Raw genomic sequence first — 18,228 nt, 5'->3', positions numbered from 1 at the left:
TCCCTCAGGGGTCTGTCTTGGGACAGGTACTGTTAATATCTTTATATATAGACAATGGGATCAAGTGCACCTTCAGCAAGTTTGCAGATGACACCAAACTGAGTGTTGCAGTCAATACAACAGAAAGAAGGGATGCCATCCAAAGGGACCTGGACAAGCTAGACAAGTGGGCCCACATGAACCTAACGAGGTTCAACAAGTCCAAGTGCAAGGTGCTGTACCTGGGTCGAGACAATACCAGACATGAGGACAGACTGGGAAGAGAACTCATTGAGAACAACACTGCAGAGAAGGACTTGGGGTTTCTGGTGGACAAAAATATTGACATGAGCCAGCAGTGCGTGCTTGAAGCCCAGAAGGCCAACTGCATCCTGGGCTGCAGCAACAGAGGGGTGGCCAGCAGGTGGAGGGAGGTGGTTGTGCCCCTCTGCTCTGCCCTTGTGAGGACCCAATTGGAGTGCTGCATCCAGGCCTGGGGCCCCCAGCACAAGAAGGATGTGAATCTGTTAGGGAGGGTCCAGAAGAAGGTCATGAAGATGATCAGAGGGCTGGGGTACCTCTCGTATGAAGAAAGGCTGAGAGAGCTGGGAATGTTCGTAGAATATCCTGAGTTAGAAGGGATCCACAAAGATCATTGGATCTAACTGGCTCTGCACAGGACCACCCAAAAATCAGACCATGTGTCTGAGAGCATTGTCCAAATGTTCCTTGAACTCCAACAGGCAGAGTGCCGTGACCTGGGCAGCCTGTTCCAGTGCCTATCCACCCTCTCAGTGAAGAACCTTTTCCTAATGTTGAGACAATAATGTTCCTAATAATGTTCAGCCTGAAGAAGAGAAGGCTCCAGGGACACCTCAATGTAGCCTTTCACTACTAAAAAGGGACTTACAATAAAGATAGTGATAGTACAAAAAAGATAGTGATAGTACAAGGGAGAACAGTTTTAAACTAAAAGAGGGGAGATTTAGATTAGGTGTTGGGAGGAAGTTCTTTGCTCACAGGGTGGTGAGGCACTGGCAGAGGTTGCCCAGAGAAGCTGTGGATGCCCCATCCCTGAAAGTGTTCACGGCCAGGTTGGATGGGGCCTTGGTCAACCTGATCTAGTGGGTGGCATCCCTGGCTATGGCAGGGGGTTGGAACTAGGTGATCTTCAAGGTCCCTTCCAAATGAAGCTATTCTATGATTTCCTGCTACATATAATTACAAATGAAATAATGAACAAACAAGGGAGAAAAGCTATGGCTAATACATCTTTAAATACTGACTGCTTTCTTTGCAAAATGTCGCTACATCTCATGTGTTAAACACAACTGGATGTCTATTAATTGTACTTGCTGAAATAATAAAAAGGGTAGAAATTGGAACCAAAACCAGATGAATAGATTATATTTTACTTCAAGTGTAGTATATAATTGAAAATGTGCAGAGTCTGTGGAAAAAGTCATCCAAAATTAATGCTTCTGTCAAACTTACTAATGCTTACTAATTTTTCAGGAAATTCTTATGAGCAAAAGCAGCCTCAAAAGTCTTTTTTTTTTTTTGTGAGTTCAGCATTAAGAATCAAAGGCTTTCTAGCTTGGACTAGAGCTTTACTCTTCAGAAAGCTGTAATATATTAATTTGTCATTTTAATTACCACTGCAATACATTGTATTTGGTCAGTCAGTGAATTTATTCAAACCGCTATTGAAGGAAAAGTTTTCTGTTTTATTTCTTGTTTGTATGTACCTGTAACTTGTATGTGGTGCAAGCAAGTGAACTTTTGTTGTCAGTTCTTTGTTTGAAAGTCAGAAAATCCAGTACGAGCCAGTTCCATCAGACTACAACTAACTATATGTTTTCTTCTATTTATTTAGCAAAGTATCAGACAGAGGTTATTCATTGTCAGTCTTCTTACAGTCTCTGCTTAACGAATTGTTGTTTTTCTAATTTCAATTATAGGTACTCGGCCACCACTGATCAAAAACTTACCTAAACCAATTGAGAGTTTAATGACCCGTTGTTGGTCCAAGGATCCCTCACAACGACCTTCCATGGAGGAAATTGTTAAAATAATGACACACTTGATGCGGGTATAACACTTTTTCTAGTATCTTAATCATTTCTTAGCCTGTTTGGAAGTTGAATTACAACAGGTATGCCTTTTAACTCACTTTAAAGGCAGGCTCGTGTGTTCTCTCTCCTTCTTTTTTTGAATATAAAGAAAAATTATTATGGTAAAAGAGAAAGAGAGTTATTTCTTTCCTTATTGGAGGTGTATAGTATTTCATTTATAACAAGTATGTGGAAATTAATAATAGGAGTCATAGATGCATTTTAATGCAATACTTAAAATAATTGGATTTACTTCTATATAAATTCTTATAATCGTGTATAACATATGATTTATTATGTTTATGAATTATTTCACGAAGTACTGTTTGAATTATTTTAAAGCAATTCTAATTGCTTTTTACTATTATTAACATACTGCTTTTTTTCCACAGTACTTTCCAGGAGCTGATGAACCTCTGCAGTATCCTTGCCAGTATTCAGATGAAGGCCAAAGCAACTCTGCCACTAGTACAGGTACAGTTGTATAAATAAAAGAAAAGAACACCATAAAGCAATGCAGGTGGATTATAGAGCACACTTTTATGTTGATTTGGTATGTTGATTTTAATTTGATTTCGAAAGGTAACCTTTCAAAAATCCTAAGCATTGGCAGAAATCTATTTTTTAAGACTTTGTACCACATCATATTTATATTGTTCTCAGATAAATAGTTTTGCTGAAGCATACAGGTCATTTTAATGGAAAATAAGCATGTAATAAAAGCTAGCTCAGAATGTCCAAGTTTAAGGTCTCCTTTTTGTTCCCCTGAAGATTGCTAGCAATTGACACTTCCAGTCATGTGTAATGTGTAGGAGCTGACATAAATTTTTGACTGTTCTGGAAAGCTGTGCCTGCTTTCAGTTATGATCCCTACAGTTTAAACTTGTAGTTGTTTAGGCAGCTGCAGTAAGTACATAAGTTTAAAGAAACACAAGGAAATCACCAGAAAGGGGAGTAGAACAAAATGTAAGCTAGGCTTTCAAGTAGTTCTGGCCCCAGAGAAATCCTTTTACTAATAGAAAATAAAGATTGTTCAGTCCTCTGATTTTATAGAATACAGTTTTCCCACGTCAGTAGTTATTAATATAAAGTGTCTTCACCTTTCGCTGCTTGATTTGTTTGTTTCCTATCTCCAAAATACTGTTATTTTGAATGAAGTTTCACTGGCTACTTTGCAACTCAGCGACCTGCAAATTACATTATAAAATCTTTTCAGCCATAGCATTTTACTGACTTTATCTTGTGTTCTCCACCCTTCAGCACATGATTTTAAGATATGATTTATTACCCTACATTACAAATAAATATTGCCTGTTACTTTTCAGGTATTTGTGCTCCTCTGTAGTAAACGATGGACCTTGCCACGAGTTGTGAATGATGTTGCTGGTTGTGTTGTTAATTTACCATCTACTCTAATTTCAGAGCAAGCTAAAGACTGACCTCAAATGTCATTGTAGTACTTAGTTGTATGTTCTTTCTTCCACCCACTCCATTTTACTTCTTTTATTTGTGGATCTATTGCAGTCTTGCCTTTTGTTAAAAGCTTTCAAAAGAGTTGCTCTACAGCAAAATTTAGCTGCTGAGAATATTTGAAGAAATGCACATTAGCATTTTTAATGTAAATTTGACCTTATTGCTGATTTCTAGGTTCGTTCATGGACATCACTTCTACAAACACAAGTAACAAGAGTGATGCTAACATGGAACCAGGTGACTTCCAAGGAGCTTCTACCAATGACACTATTAAACGTTTGGAATCAAAATTGGCACAGCAAATGAAAAATACAGCCAAGCAGCCGGTAAGCAAACGTCTCCAGTTTTGAGCCATAATAGAAATGGACAAAGATGGACAAAAGTGTTGCAATGCTATAAAGCATCAGTGGCTATTCTTTCAAATATAATACAAAATTGGAGTCAGTTACTTACAGGAAAGAGCATGAAAAGGGATGGAAGACTACTGAATGATTCCAAAAATATAAACTGGAAGGCCCTAATAAGGTATCTCCAATGAAATCAAAAAACAGTTCATTTAAGGGGATTCATTAGGTTAAAAAATATGTATATTTGCATGTCATTGCCTGAAGTTAGAACCAGAAGTTTAGTGTGACATTTATGCTAATTTTGAAAACACTATTTTATTTCAAATGGGATGGAAAAATACCAATATTATCTTGTGACAACATTGTGCTAATTCTCCTCAGTTTGAATGCAACTAAAGTTAATTATTTTGAAAGAGCCAAGATGCAAGATATTTGATTCTTAAATGACAGTATTTTTTTTTTTTTTAATATTTTCTAAAATTTTGACTTGTTTTTAAAATCTATGTTATAGAAATTATTTTAACCTACATAATGATTATATCATGGAAGGGCTTCTGCAGAATTTTTTTCTTTCTCTTTAAAAATATAACTATTGAAACAGGGTGAACCTGGCCGTTTGAGTTTACCCCCATCTCGTGGGAGCAGTGTGGAGAGCTTGTCAGATGTTCGTGGGCGACCACAGTCAGCCCTTGTTTCAGGAGAAGCAAAAAGGATGAGTGCTGACATGTCTGAAATAGAAGCAAGAATACCTTCTACCACAGGTAAAATTATGTTTGGGAGACAGAGTAAGGAATTGGTAAGAAGAAAATAAGTAGGATTTTTTTAAGACAGTCTTAGAGAAGGTTAATAAAATTAGCCATATGAACATATTCAACTTTTCACGTAGTCTTATTGTCCTTTATTAGTTGCGGGGGAAAGTTACTTCATTCACTGTTGTACGTTCAACTGCCAGACAGGCTGAGTACTTTAATTAGGTATTTTTAATGTCAGGGAAGAGATTACTATTGTCGAATTAGACTTTCACCTTTCTAAAATCATTATGAGACTTGTAAATATCAGTCTAGTTCCAAATGCACAAGCTTTATCCTTTGCATCTGAAATAATGTTTTTCCATCTCATTCCATCACAATTATTTCTAAAATAACATTTTCTTAAAGGTTATTCCTCTAGTACTTAAAAATGAAGAGGTAGGTTTGAAATTCAGCATTTTCCCAAATAACTTAAAATTCACTTTAACATATCTCAAAAAGATAAACATTTTATTCATCAGATGAACAAAGCATTGATATCTTTTGTTTCAGAAATAGTAATAAATAGCTTCAGATGCTTTATTTCAGGTAGCTATAAACTGTTGTATCTAAATCCTTGAATCCTTGAGTGAATTAGATTTTATGTGCAAGTATAAACACTTAATTTTATGGTGAAAGTAATCTTAGTTCTTCCCAAAAGACTGAGTTAATAAAAATGTGTGAAGCCATAGCATTTTATTGACTTTATCTTGTGTTCTCCACCCTTCACTTTCTTGTCTGTTTTCTTCATCAAGGATATTGTTTGTTAATCTATGCAAGTTTTAAGTTTCATATCTGGAACTTTTTTATTTAAATCTGTGGTTATATACCATAATCAGACAAAATTACTTTGGTTAGTCCAGAGTTATGTAGTTGATCTTGTATTTCTCTACCAATCTGATAATTAATCAAAGAACTGTAAGTAGTAAGGAAATATGCATTATATCCTGATTCTTCTGCACCACAATGATTTTACTATTGTTCTTTGTTATATTATGATTATTCCAGGATCTTGTTTTACTAAATACTGAAGATACTCATAGGTTAATATTATCTTGCCCTATATACTTCTTACTTCTATGTTCTTATTTTAAAGACTTATTCCAAGATTTGTCTTTTGTATTGTTAGCCTTTGACTGAATGATTGTGCAACACTTCTCACCCTGAGTATCTCTAAAGGTCCCCTAACACAGGCGGCAGCTGTGTACTTACCTGATAATAATAATATGCGTTTTTATTTTAAAATGTCAGGACTCACTTTAGTCACTGACACTCTAAAGTCAATGTAAAGTTTTGACATTAGTGAAGATAACTCTGGCCTTCCTTTTGTGTGAGTTTTTAATTTTCCTGGTTTGTCTTCCTTAAGTACATTGTTTTGAATAGTAATCATTATTTCAAAACATTTTAAGTTTTTTGTTGTTGCTGTCATTGTGACTGTAAGGTTTCTTCTTCTTGAAACAAAAGAATACATTGAATATAGTAGAGTTTGGAGTGGGTTATTTATTTATTTTTTTAATTACTTCATGCAGTACTAGAAATCAGGTCAAGCCCGTCTGACCATACCTTTTTAAAAAAGAGCTGAAATGGCATTGTATGATTTTTTGCTTTGTTTTTTAACCTTGTTATCTCTATGACAGAAATAATGTTGTGACTTGGGGAAAAAAAATGTGACTGGGTGAGAATTGGGCTGTTGTTGAGAGTAAATAGTCAAGATTTTTTTAATTTTCTTGTTCCATTTATTGCTAGATTAAGTGTTTAGAGTAAATCACATCATACACGACAGTATTCTATGTTAAGTTTTAGATAAACATGCTGCAACGTTCTACCTTTGGGAGCTGTATTTAGACTTTTCACTAAATGGAAACTTTATCTGTAGGTACTGAAGCAGCAGAATAATAATTAAGAAAACAAATTTTACCCCAAAGCATAGTATGTTTCTTGAACATCATTCAGAAATGAAAAGGTTGGTAGTGGTATCCAGTTTTCAAAACAAAAAATCTTCACTCAAAGGGCAGGAATGTTTGTGCAATGTAGTAACAATAAGCATATTTTTCAGAGACAGGTTAGGTTTGCTTTAACAGGAGGTGGTTCAAAGAAACAGAAGTATCCGACTTTTAATCTTGTTTATAAAATAGCTTATGCCCAGCACTAAAGAGGAAGTGCTACATAAGTTCAGGCAATCAAGAATTTGTTCTGAATATACAGGTGATCTGAAATAATTTACTTTGTTCTCTGTTTGGATAATTACATTTGGTTTTCCCTTCTTGTTGCCATGCTGCTTTCTGTGTTTGACTTTTGTGTTGCTAACTATAACTAATTACACGGTGTTGTATTGATGGCTAGTTCTGCGTTTTTGCTTTTTAACAGTTGCTTTACTATGTGTAAGCATGAGTGAAAGGCAATGCAGTTTATTCTGCATGAAATATTTTTGCATGAACTACAGTTTAACAAAGTTTATGAAAAATGCAATATTACAAATTTAATAATTTTGCTATTGCCATTTTAGTGTTTTGCATGTGTATTGTGTATGTGTATTTTTTCAGCCTATTCCAAGCCTAAACGAGGCCATCGTAAAACTGCTTCATTTGGCAACATTCTGGATGTCCCTGAGATCATCATACCAGGTATCGCAGACCAGGTGATCGGGTCAATTGGTTAAGATGCTGGAATAATGATCAGACTGCTTAGAAAATACTTCTTGCTCCAGCTGCTCTAGGACAGACCTAGAAATAGCCCAATGTGGGTGTTTTTTTTAATGTCTCTCTAAAGAGGAGCATGATCTTTTTAGTACTAACTTCTATCAGTAAAGGTTTTGATCTTCTAGTCTAACTTATTTTTGCTAGTAGAGGACTTTTTACTTTTATGATCCTGATGTTAGATTCTCATTAAGTTCTGCCTAGTTCTGTTCTATAATTACAGTACATCATTTGGCAAAGACAGGCATCGGTTGAAAAATTCCTGTCTGGATAATTTATGTTGCCCTGATCTTTGTAGTGTTTGCGCAACCACTTTAATCTAATCAAATATTAGTAGAGCAAAAGACTTAAATACACTATGTAGAGAACTCCAAATCTGTATAACGCATGTGATTAAACAAGATTAAAGCTTGATCTGTGGAATTTTTATATTTGACTACAGTTTTCCAGAGCTAAAATGTGTTTGCATGAGGTATTTCTGTTGTGTTGAAGATAAACTAAAATTATTAAGACAAGCTCCTGACAGGAAGAGGATCAGGATAATCCTCACCGTAGCTGGTAATTTCTGTTGGTACCTTAATGAATAATTCTCATCTATCTCAACTTTATATTTAGTTAGAAATATATCTTTTTCATTCCCATCTTTTATTTTTTCCCAGTCCAAGTGGTTCATTTTATACTTCTTAAAGCCTAAAAATAATTACAATCAATCCCAAACTGTGATAGGTATACCCTTAGTGGTACACAAGCTGTTTTAAAGTGATCTGTCAGGAGATGCAAATAAAGAGAGTCACTAAAAACTGTGAACCCCTACTCTAAATTTTTGTCATCTGAGGAGGTTTCCTTATAAATGTTGAGGGGTTTTGGTATTTTAAAGTTGAGTGCAAAAGATAGAGTTCTATACAAAAGTTTCAAATAACTTTATGGAAGCTTACGTGAAAAATACAGAATGTTAAAATGTAGCTTCCAAGGAAAAATAGAACAGTCAGTGAAAATAAAAGCTATTCAGCACTGAGACTAACAAATGATCCAGAAAGCTTATTAGGTTTCCAGTGTAATTTTCAGACAATCCTGGCCTTCTGTGGTATAAAAGAAATCTTTAGAGCACGGAAAAAGGAGGTGAAGCAATATTCTGAAAGGATCTGTCAAGTTTCGCAGTGTCAATAAGTGATGGGAGTTCAGCAAACATGCTCTAAAAGTTTATTGGGCACCTGTCGTCTGCATGTACTGTCTGTCTGCAGCAGCACATAAGGCTTCAAAAAAAAACTTTGAAACTTTTAGAGAAGAATAATTAAAAGGTCAGTGAAAACATATCATATGGCTTTCCCAAAATAGATTGTGCCAAACATATCAGATACCTTTTTGAGGTTTTACTTATTTAGGAAAAGGAAGTCATTTAGATGCCCTTCACCTGGACTATTTTAGTTGAACTTGGCAAGATGGGCATTCTAACAGGAGTTTGAAACAGATACAAGAGAAATAACCTTTTGGAGCAAGCGTAGGAATGAATTTTCTCAAAATTCACTCATAAGGCATTTAATAAGTCTTAAATGAACAATAAAGTGTTAACAGTAAATTTTGTTATCAAGAGTGATTATTAATAAAGAGGAATATTTGAGTATCACATAGGATGAATTGTGTTGTGATTGGGGGGGCAGATGGGGACACAGAAACAGGATAAAATTCAGGGTGATACACTGTGTGTGAAGTATTCGTAAAGGAAAAAAAAAAAAAAAGAAAACAATGCTTACAGTTCCTTTTGAGTGTTATATTTCCAAGAGAGACTAAAAAGCACTAATGCTATTTTACAGGCCCTTGTTAAGGTCTGATCTCTGAGGAATTCGATGTAGTATACTGAGCAGCCAGAATAGTGTATTGAGCTGTAAAAGAAACATGTGAACTCTGAAATAATAGCAAGAAAAGCTACTTGGATCGTTTGAAAAGTATGAAGAAGAAAGTGGAAGAGCATGGCTGTTCTAGCCCACAGAACGAAAGCTGAGAAATGAGTAGTTTATTTCCTGTAGACAGATCTGCAGCTAAAGACTGGGAAGAGAAGTGTTTAAGCTAAAAGACACAGTACTGGCACTAAGAAAAAAGGTGTAAATATGCAAATAAGTCTGGGCTGTGTAATAAAAGATGTCTCTTACTCAGTACAGCTTCCCAGGAAGAACTGCAGGACCAGGAAAAGAAGAACATGTCCCTAGTATTAAAGCAGAGCTTAATTGTTATGTGATGTGAAAATGACCAGCTTCCTAATAAACTAACTATATTTGTCTGTATCCTCAAGGCAGTGTCTCAAAAGCATGTTGCTCTATTTTTCTTCTTAAGACAATATATGGTGGCCTATTTCTCACCTCATTCCTTTCCTTACTCTTTCATGGCTATCATGTCTTAGCACACTTTTCCCCTTCCAGTCATACTTCCAAGCTCTCCAAACTGGCACCTCTGTCTGGATCCCACCCCATTATGTTCCTTAGCACTTCTGCCACGTACCCGGCACGTCCGTCCGTGGGAAGAGCGAGTGCTGACACTGTCCGTGCTGCTGCCTGAGCTTCTGCTGAGCAGCTGCTTCCCGCAGAGGGGAGGGCACCAGGCAGGCAGGCATGTTACCGTGAGTCAGCTGCTTTGGGGCTGGGCTATTTTAGAAGCATGAGTACTACATCTGCTGTCGCTGGGGTTTTTTTGTAATGGGCTTTGCCATGGCCAGTTTTCATCCATGACCTAATTATGCTACCAAGGTTATAAAATACAGATTTTTATCAGTTGATGGCAAGCTGTTTGCAGAAGTGGAAATTTTTAATATGCATTTGCTCTTGTTTCTAAATACTTCCAAGTAAGTATAAACAGAAATTATTTTGATTCAAGATCCTATTTTTGTTCCTAGTTTACAAAACTTAAAAACTGAAAAATGGATCAGCGAGTTCCATTTTAGTGCGACAGCTTGGCAAATGAATTTTCAGTGGTGGTAGACTGTAGCCAAATAGCCAGGTGAAGTATCCGTTTCCTTCCCTTTATTGTATACATAATATGTAGTATAGTACAGATAATATGCACCTATATTTTTATTATTTTTTCATACGCATATATGAGAAATAAAAATCCTAGTAAGTACAAAAGGCTTAAATAGCTATGTGTGTAAAAGAAAAAAAATATATATAGTTTTTAATATGATGGAGAAAAATAATCAGAACACCTTTTGGATACAAACCAGTCAAGCAGCATCTAGCAAAAATTCTTTAAAGTTTGCCTTTTCTTCACTGGCAAACAGCTCATGCATATCGCATGAATGCGTTTGGCTTTTTAATTTTGTCATCTAAAACTGTACCACAGCATTGAAGTATTTTTATAGCATTGGCACTGCATAAGTGACTACTCAGGATAGACACATTTTGTTGAATATCTTTAGAATAGGAATCACAGAAATCAGATACTTTAATCTGTAATTTCTACATCTACCTCAAAGCCAGTATAAGCCAGAAATCCTCCCCAGATCACTTAATTCTTCTGGAATCCCAATCAAAGTTTTAACTTTAAATTGTCTTCTAAATCTATTACATTTCTAATCATCCTGTACTGTAAGGGAGGTTTGGTTCTTGTAGGGAAAGCTCTTGAGAGTATGGTGTATGAATAAGTTTGGGAGAACATGATCAGGGAGGAACTAAGAGAAGGATCCTCAAGCACTAAATTGAAAAGGAAAGGAGCAGGAGAGGGAGTCTGAATGAGAAAACAGGCGAGATGAAAGAAGAGGGAGAGTGTTTGTACTTTGGCTGCAGATCTACAAACAAAATACTGTTGCCTTAAAGAGAAGAGAACAAGCAGCATGTGTTTGTGAAAGTGTAAAAGGAGAAAGCAAGTATCTGCTATAGGGCAGGGAGAAGCGTGTGTAGCTGCTTTGGATATTTGAGGGATGATCAAAAGCCTTAGCAGGAAGCTGTAATTGGTTTCGCTAGAGTATGTGGAGCAGCTCGTGCTAGAAATTTTTTGTATGTTTTGAATTATATTTCAGAAACAAACAACAGTGTGTGAAACTTTTTTGAGGCCAAGGAAATATGTTGGTAAGGAGAGATTAATGAGAATCGTGAGGCGGGTAGGAGGGAGTAAGCTGATGGAAGAGAAGATGGAGTGAAGTGAAAATGAGGAAGATGACATAGAGGAAAGGAGGGAGGAGCTGGAGGAAGAAACGGGAAAATGCAGATAGAACAAAGGAAATGAGAAGAGAATGTATACTTAACCAGTGCAAATCTTTTGTTGTGAGCAACTTTTATATGAAATGCTTTGTGGCATGAAACTAATTTGAGAATCATTGCTTTATTTTCTTTTGATTTTGTTGACTACTTGGTAATTCAGCAATTAATGCTACTTTCCTCTGAGCATTGTTTTGCTCTTTCTTCTTCCCTGTTCTTACTCCCCTCAGTTTTTTCACTTTCATTTTGCCCTTTTAGCTGATATATCCATAAGTTATTAAACTTGGATATTCCAATAATTGTAGCTCTCATCTGCAAGCTATGCATATTAAGAAAACCTGAAAGCATAAATCCCCAGGTACTGTTTGGAACTTCTAGAACTATGTTACTGTAATCGCTTGAACCATGAATGCCATATCGTTGTTTGGATCAATTTCTCTTTTAGTATAAATAATTAAATTAAGGTCTTTCAACGTTTCAGGTGGTGATGAGGCGTTTGGAGCTTTTTCACTAAAGCTTTCAAAACAGATGTGTAATTGAGCGCTCATTGATTTCTAATCTTAAAGTCCTGTAAACTGTTAAAATACTGAGGTGGTACATCATATTAGCTTCTGCACATTTACAAAATAGTTTTTATAATGAGGAAAAATTAGGAGTTTTAAATGAATGTAGAGGTAAAATATTAAAATTGAGAAAGGAACGCATAGAGAAGTGGAAGTGATAATTTTAAATAAAAGCTATATGTTATGTAGTGTACTCTTCAACTGAATTTATCTTGAATCTGGAGCAATAAGTATTTGTTGATTTGTAGTCTGTTTCTGCTTTGTCTAAGCTATTTGCCAGATGTCTGCAGTAGTTACACTAATTAAAATGGCATTGCCTAGTAGAGCTTGCTCTTCCCTCATGCTACTAACTTGGAGATATTTCATTTAAAGGTATTCATTTATTGCAACACAGTAGTTTTGGCCCCTCTCCCCCCATCCCAAAGCATTTTCTTTTCTTTCACCCCACCCTGATTATTTTAACTTTTTGGCAGCCATGATCTAATGTTTCAGCAACACATGTGCGGGGTTCTTTAAATTCACAAATGTTGCTAATCTGAAATGAGAATTTCAGATATTTTTGCAAGCTTATTTCAGCTGAGCTAATTTTAGAACAGTGTTGTTGAATGAAACGTGCACATAATTTTGTGTCAGTCATGGGTGGATCATCCGTATCTTGAGTATTGAGATCAGCTGTGCCAGCCAGATGAACTATCTACAGTACCTAATTCTATAAAATTAATAAACATGTTTCTAAATGGTCAGCTAGTGGAAAAAGTTCACTACAAGTGAACAAGTTCAAAAATTTGACGTAGATTTGTCATTCACTTCATCCCTAGTATCTTCATGGTAAAGTATTAAGCATAATATAGTCATTGATGCTTAGGTAAGTATATACTGTCTTTGAATTTCAGAAGCAAAAGGTCAAGACCTCAAAAAAAGTTGCAATTAAAATTCATTTGTAGTCAGGGTAAAGAATATAGTCCTTTTCTGGAATTCTTGATTTTTCGAATAAGTTTGTTTCTCATAGTATTTCTTAGAAATTTTATATTCTAAAATATCATTACAAATTGGTGAAGTGACACTGAGAATTTGGTACAGCTGCTTTGTGGTAACGTGTTCCTATATGTGATAGTACCTATATTTAAGAATTATTAACAGTGATTTATGAATTATTAAATTGATACCTTAAATGTATTGATTCATATTGCATAGATAGTCTTACGTTTTTGTTGTAACTGTTGCGAATCAAAATACTTAAGATAGTCTGTGAAGTAATACTGAAATGATGTTGAATAAATATCTAAAAGGTTTAAAACAAATAGACCCCTGGTACAGGACTTTGAGTGAATTGGGTTGGCTGCAGAGTGCGTGGTTGATGGGTTAGGGGCTGCCGCTGCTGTAGTACATGTTTGAGATGCTACCCTCTAGTAGAAAAGTTACGTAATGCAGATCTAAGACCAAGAATTTTGAGCATTGTCAGCTGTTACTCAGGACGTTTTGGTGTTTCCTTTTGGACAGCTGACCTGCTCTCAAGAGACAATATAAACAATCACAGTAATAAAAATCAAAGTAGTTAGGGAGATTCCGTTGCATAATCTCTTTTATTTTTAAGGAGACTTTGTTTCCTGGAAATGCCTTTGATTGAGTGTCAGTGTTAAAATTTAAACTGTTTTATGTAGCTGTCACAAGTAGATAATTGCTAACAGGTGGAAGGAGAAGAGGAAAAGATTACAGCATTGTGCTCAGGAGGTTGATAGCAAGATGTGATTTAGCTGAACCAGTCCCCTTTTCACACTTTTCAGAGCATGAGAATAGGGCATAGTTTCCTTTCTCTGAAGGAGAGAAAGAGCTTTCACTTTGCCCAGAAGGAAGCACATTTGCTTCTTGGTTTTAGCGAAGGAACCAAAACACAGGCAGAAGTCCTTGCTATGTTACTTGAGCATACCAAAGAGCAACAGGTTAAAGCTGGCAGCGTGTTATCTTCGCAGTCTAGCTTTTAGAAATCCCCATAACGTAACGCACTCGAAATAGATGTCGTCATCAGCTCCTGCCCCGAGTCCTAAGCCTGTTCAAATACATGTGACAGAAGATGGTGGAGTGGAGTGCAGCAGCAATTCATGTGGTAGGAGTGGTTATTGTATTGGGGGGATACTTTTTGTTGACAGGCCAGCATGTTTTGAGTTAAAATTCTGCAGCTGTCTCTCTCTCCCCCTCTCTCCCTTTCTCTCTGTGGATTTGTACAAATTCCAAGCTCCTCTGCAACAGTCGCACCCTTCTTATTTTGTTCTGAATAGATTTCACTGTTTTGTTTTTGTTTTGTTGTTTTTTTCCCAGCAGGAAACGGACAGCAGAGGCGCAGATCCATTCAAGATCTTACTGTTGCTGGAACAGAGTCCAGTCAGGTAATGTCTCTCATCTCTTCTTTATCTTTCAGTGAAGTTGATGCTGTATCTGTACAGGGAAACTGGTCTGGAAATCTCTACCTTCGATACTTCTGTAGAAATCATGTGGAAGCTTGACAGAATGCAGTGCCATTTATTGCATTTAAATCCAATACCATGAGGATAATCTATGAATGAGCTCTAGATGACCAATGATATTGATATAGCTCGTACAGTATTTATCATTTTTTATGTACAAATAGTTCATGTGTACTACTCAATTTGACTCAGGGCAGATGTTATACAGGAAAGCCTTTACCTCTTTTTATGTAGAAAACAACTGAAATAACTACTTACGGTTGCCTGAAGCAGTTATACATACATTAGACTCACTTCTTGCATTTTTTTTTTTTTTTAAAAAGTTCATTAATATTATAAGCATATTTTTTAATGAATCTCCGAGCCCCAACCAGTAACTCGGAGTAGTATCTTTCCATTTCTTGTGAAAGTTCTATAGGAAGGTGTTATCACACCGTTTTTTGGTGTTTTTTTTTTTTTTTTTTTTTTTTTAACATAACTATCTCAATAAGACATTTTATAATTTCATATCTGGTATTGTAAATGCCATGGTAACAGACAGTGTTATACTATATATAAGTGAAAATATACTAAGAACATCTTAAATGAGAAGAGTACAGCTGATGCTTCATTCAGATGTGTTCATTTTGTGTTTTAATTGCTACCGTGTCTGTTTCAGTAATTCAGAAAGGATACTTCATCACTAGTGTGAATTTGCAATTTTGATGTTCCTATTATTGTTTGTATGTTGGGAAAGTGGGAGCTTAGCATATTCATCAGGTTAATCAAGTTTCCGTATTAAACAACATACTGCAATAATCTAAAATAGGTGGTAACTTTAGGGGGTGATCAACTTTAAGGGCGATCAACATTTGATCCTTCTTTAATTCTGTAGAGTGTGAAAGCCACAGAAACCTCATAAATCACCCAGATATTATTAGTAGAGTTTACTACTAACTTACTAAGATAGAATTTGAATCTATTAGAAAATAATAGAATGACTCTTAAATACATGTTAATATCTTCAGAGAAAGCAGGTGTTCTAGAAAGAAATGAATCTGCAAAATTTAGTAAAGAAATTGATTAGCCTATTTGGTTAACAGTAGAACAAAAATTATGGAAGGCTTGGGGGAAAAAAAAATGAAGTGATAGTGCAACATTTATACCAAATTGCACTAATTTGGTGTATGAATGTTTTTAATTATAATTTTTGTTTAAGGTTTTTTGTTTTGTTAATTTTAATGAATGGTTAATATTTGAAAACATAGAATTTCCAGTTTACTTCAAATACTAGTAGCTTTTTTAAAACGTTTCTTTGAAAGCTATTCTACTGCTTTTGTAGCTGTTCTAGCTAAATTGCCCTTGTGGCCAGGAGGGTACAAAAAAGTTTTGTTTGCCTCCCCAGTTTCTGATGAGGGTCTATAGAGGTACCAGAATCACATTTTGCTTTCTTCCTTCTGATAGCGTGTATATTGGAAATATAAATGGAAGAATTAAAATTACCTTCTTTTATTTTACACTTCTTGGAAATGTTATGATAAGGCATGGAAAACATAAAATTTTAACAGGCAAGAAAAGTGCACTTTGGAAGAAATTTATTTATATGGAGAGTGCATAATACATTTTCACCTTTTTCTGGTGTGAGAAGAGAAAGCACTGGTTTCAGCAGCCTTTTCTAACTTCTAATATACATAGATACGCATATTAATATTCAATTGGGAAACAAGAAAACAAGCACAATGTAGTTTGAGCAGAAGACCTAAAAGTATTCTTTTTAGGTTTCTATAGCTTTAGACTTCACTGCCTTGAATTCTTAATAAAATCTTGAACTGCGATGTGTATAAGCAGTCTACAAGCCAAAGCAGAAAACACATCTGTAACTAGTGTAGCTCTGGTCAGTTTATAGCATCTCCCCATATGCACATACCATATATAGGTTATCCTTTCTAACATGAAAATCCCTTTCCCCCTCCCTCTCTTCATTGCAAACATCCTTCTTCCCTGCATTCCATTCTCTCTTACACCCACCCTTTGGCGTAGCCTTCATTGAGCTGCCACAGCACTGTGTGCTTCCACTCCCGCACCCAGGCCTTTTAAGTCCTTGTCCTGCTCAAAATTTTGCTGTAGCGCTGCTTTTTTATTATGACAAGGATTTAAAACCATTTGACTGAGAACACTGTAAGGCTGATCAGAAATCTTCTTACTAAACTTATCTTTTTTTCTGGAAATTGCCAACATGTCAATAGAAAATAATTGTGATGTTTTTTGCTTTGTTCATATCAGGAAGGTTTTTCCAACTTGGAGTGGATTTTTTTTAAGGTGGAGGAAAACAGTGTACTTAATAACAAATATACCAGAGTTTCTGGTGCTTGCCTGACAAGGGTAGACCAGGACTCCCTGCCTAGCTTCTGATCTGTTCTAATCTAACCTTGTGAGTTTCCTGATTGTTCTTTCTGTGTAGTGCCAGAAGAATTTTTTGTGTGGTTTTTATGGTGATGAATACTTTTGTGTGTGTGTGTTCAGAGACTTAAGACATTTTCTAGTAATGGTCTTACTGATGCTACCAAAATCAGCAGACAGTAGCAATGCTTTGCAGTTGATTTTAGTACTCAGCTTATCCTTTTACATTGAGAGCTTAGGTAGGAAAATATACCACACCAAAGGTTTTCAGTCGTTGGACCAGCTACTGGAGGGGCTCGCTGTTGAGATCACATGTAGTAAGCCCTGTTCTTCACAGGACTTGATGAAAGTCTTTTGCTCTAGTACTTGCTGACCTTAGACTCAACTCCAAGTGACACGAGCAGTGCTAGTGTAATCTTCTGACAGTCAGATGTCCATTCCCATTTGTTTCTGTACATGTATTGTGATGGTCCACTCATGTTTGCATGTAATCTTTTTTTTTCCCACTGACTTGATTCCTCTGCCTTTCCATTTGCCTGTACATGCACTTTAAAAACCCCTTAGGATTTATGCGGTGCCTGTCCGTTACCAGTACTGCTCTTACCTAAACATCTTTGTAACACAGAAATAGATGTGCAGACTCTGAGCTGCAGCCATAAAAAGCTTTGGGAGGCTAGATTGAACACAACGAATCTGCTATTTATACACGATTGAGTCTTCATTGCAAAATTTGGCATTTTACACAGGTAGATTTAGGAATTTATTTGACATAATCATTAAAGATTATGCAATAAGATATCAGTAAGATATCCATGTCCTCGTCTACCTGTTTTTATTGGGTCATATTGGTATATATCATCCTTTACAATGCCATCATAATAGCAGAAATACTTCTTTTTAACGTTTTTTAACTGTCACTGGGCCTCTCTACTTTCAGTTTACTTTGAAGTGGAAAAAATGAATGTGTTAAAGAAAAGCGTGTACTGTATTAAACAGTTGAGAGGCAAGGTTTGAGTATGCATGCCCGCATGCAAGTTAAGTGTGAGAATTCATGGGATCTGAAACCATACAGATGAATCATTCTGCCCATGAGATTGTGCAATTGGTCACAGAGGCACTTTTCTTTCTCCCCTTTCACAGGGAGACAGAATCCGCAGATGATGAGGAGAAAGGGCTGGTGCCACTGATTTTTTTTTTAAATTTGTTTGCCTGTTTAATTTAAACACAGAAAAAATCATGCTGT

The 18,228-nt window shown here is 35.9% G+C and overlaps 1 protein-coding gene across 6 annotated transcripts in view; it reads left to right on the top strand.

Moving 5' to 3' along the window:
- Nucleotides 1-18,228, top strand: part of MAP3K7 (mitogen-activated protein kinase kinase kinase 7) — a 48,382-nt gene that overhangs the window by 20,636 nt on the left and 9,518 nt on the right. For 3 of the 6 annotated variants that reach the window (XM_032183796.1, XM_032183791.1, XM_032183795.1), the window contains 6 exons: nt 1,941-2,071; nt 2,486-2,567; nt 3,741-3,892; nt 4,515-4,674; nt 7,245-7,325; nt 14,461-14,528. In XM_032183796.1, coding sequence (XP_032039687.1) covers nt 1,941-2,071; nt 2,486-2,567; nt 3,741-3,892; nt 4,515-4,674; nt 7,245-7,325; nt 14,461-14,528 — 674 coding nt within the window. The remainder of the gene's footprint in view (nt 1-1,940; nt 2,072-2,485; nt 2,568-3,740; nt 3,893-4,514; nt 4,675-7,244; nt 7,326-14,460; nt 14,529-18,228) is intronic. The other 3 variants (XM_032183792.1, XM_032183794.1, XM_032183793.1) reach the window with 3 other exon arrangements.

The sequence above is a fragment of the Aythya fuligula genome, chromosome 3 (genome assembly GCF_009819795.1).
Source record: "Aythya fuligula isolate bAytFul2 chromosome 3, bAytFul2.pri, whole genome shotgun sequence".
NCBI classification, from domain to species: Eukaryota; Metazoa; Chordata; class Aves; order Anseriformes; family Anatidae; genus Aythya; species Aythya fuligula.
Note: the sequence above shows the minus strand (reverse complement) of the source record. Positions and strands in the feature narration are given on the sequence as shown.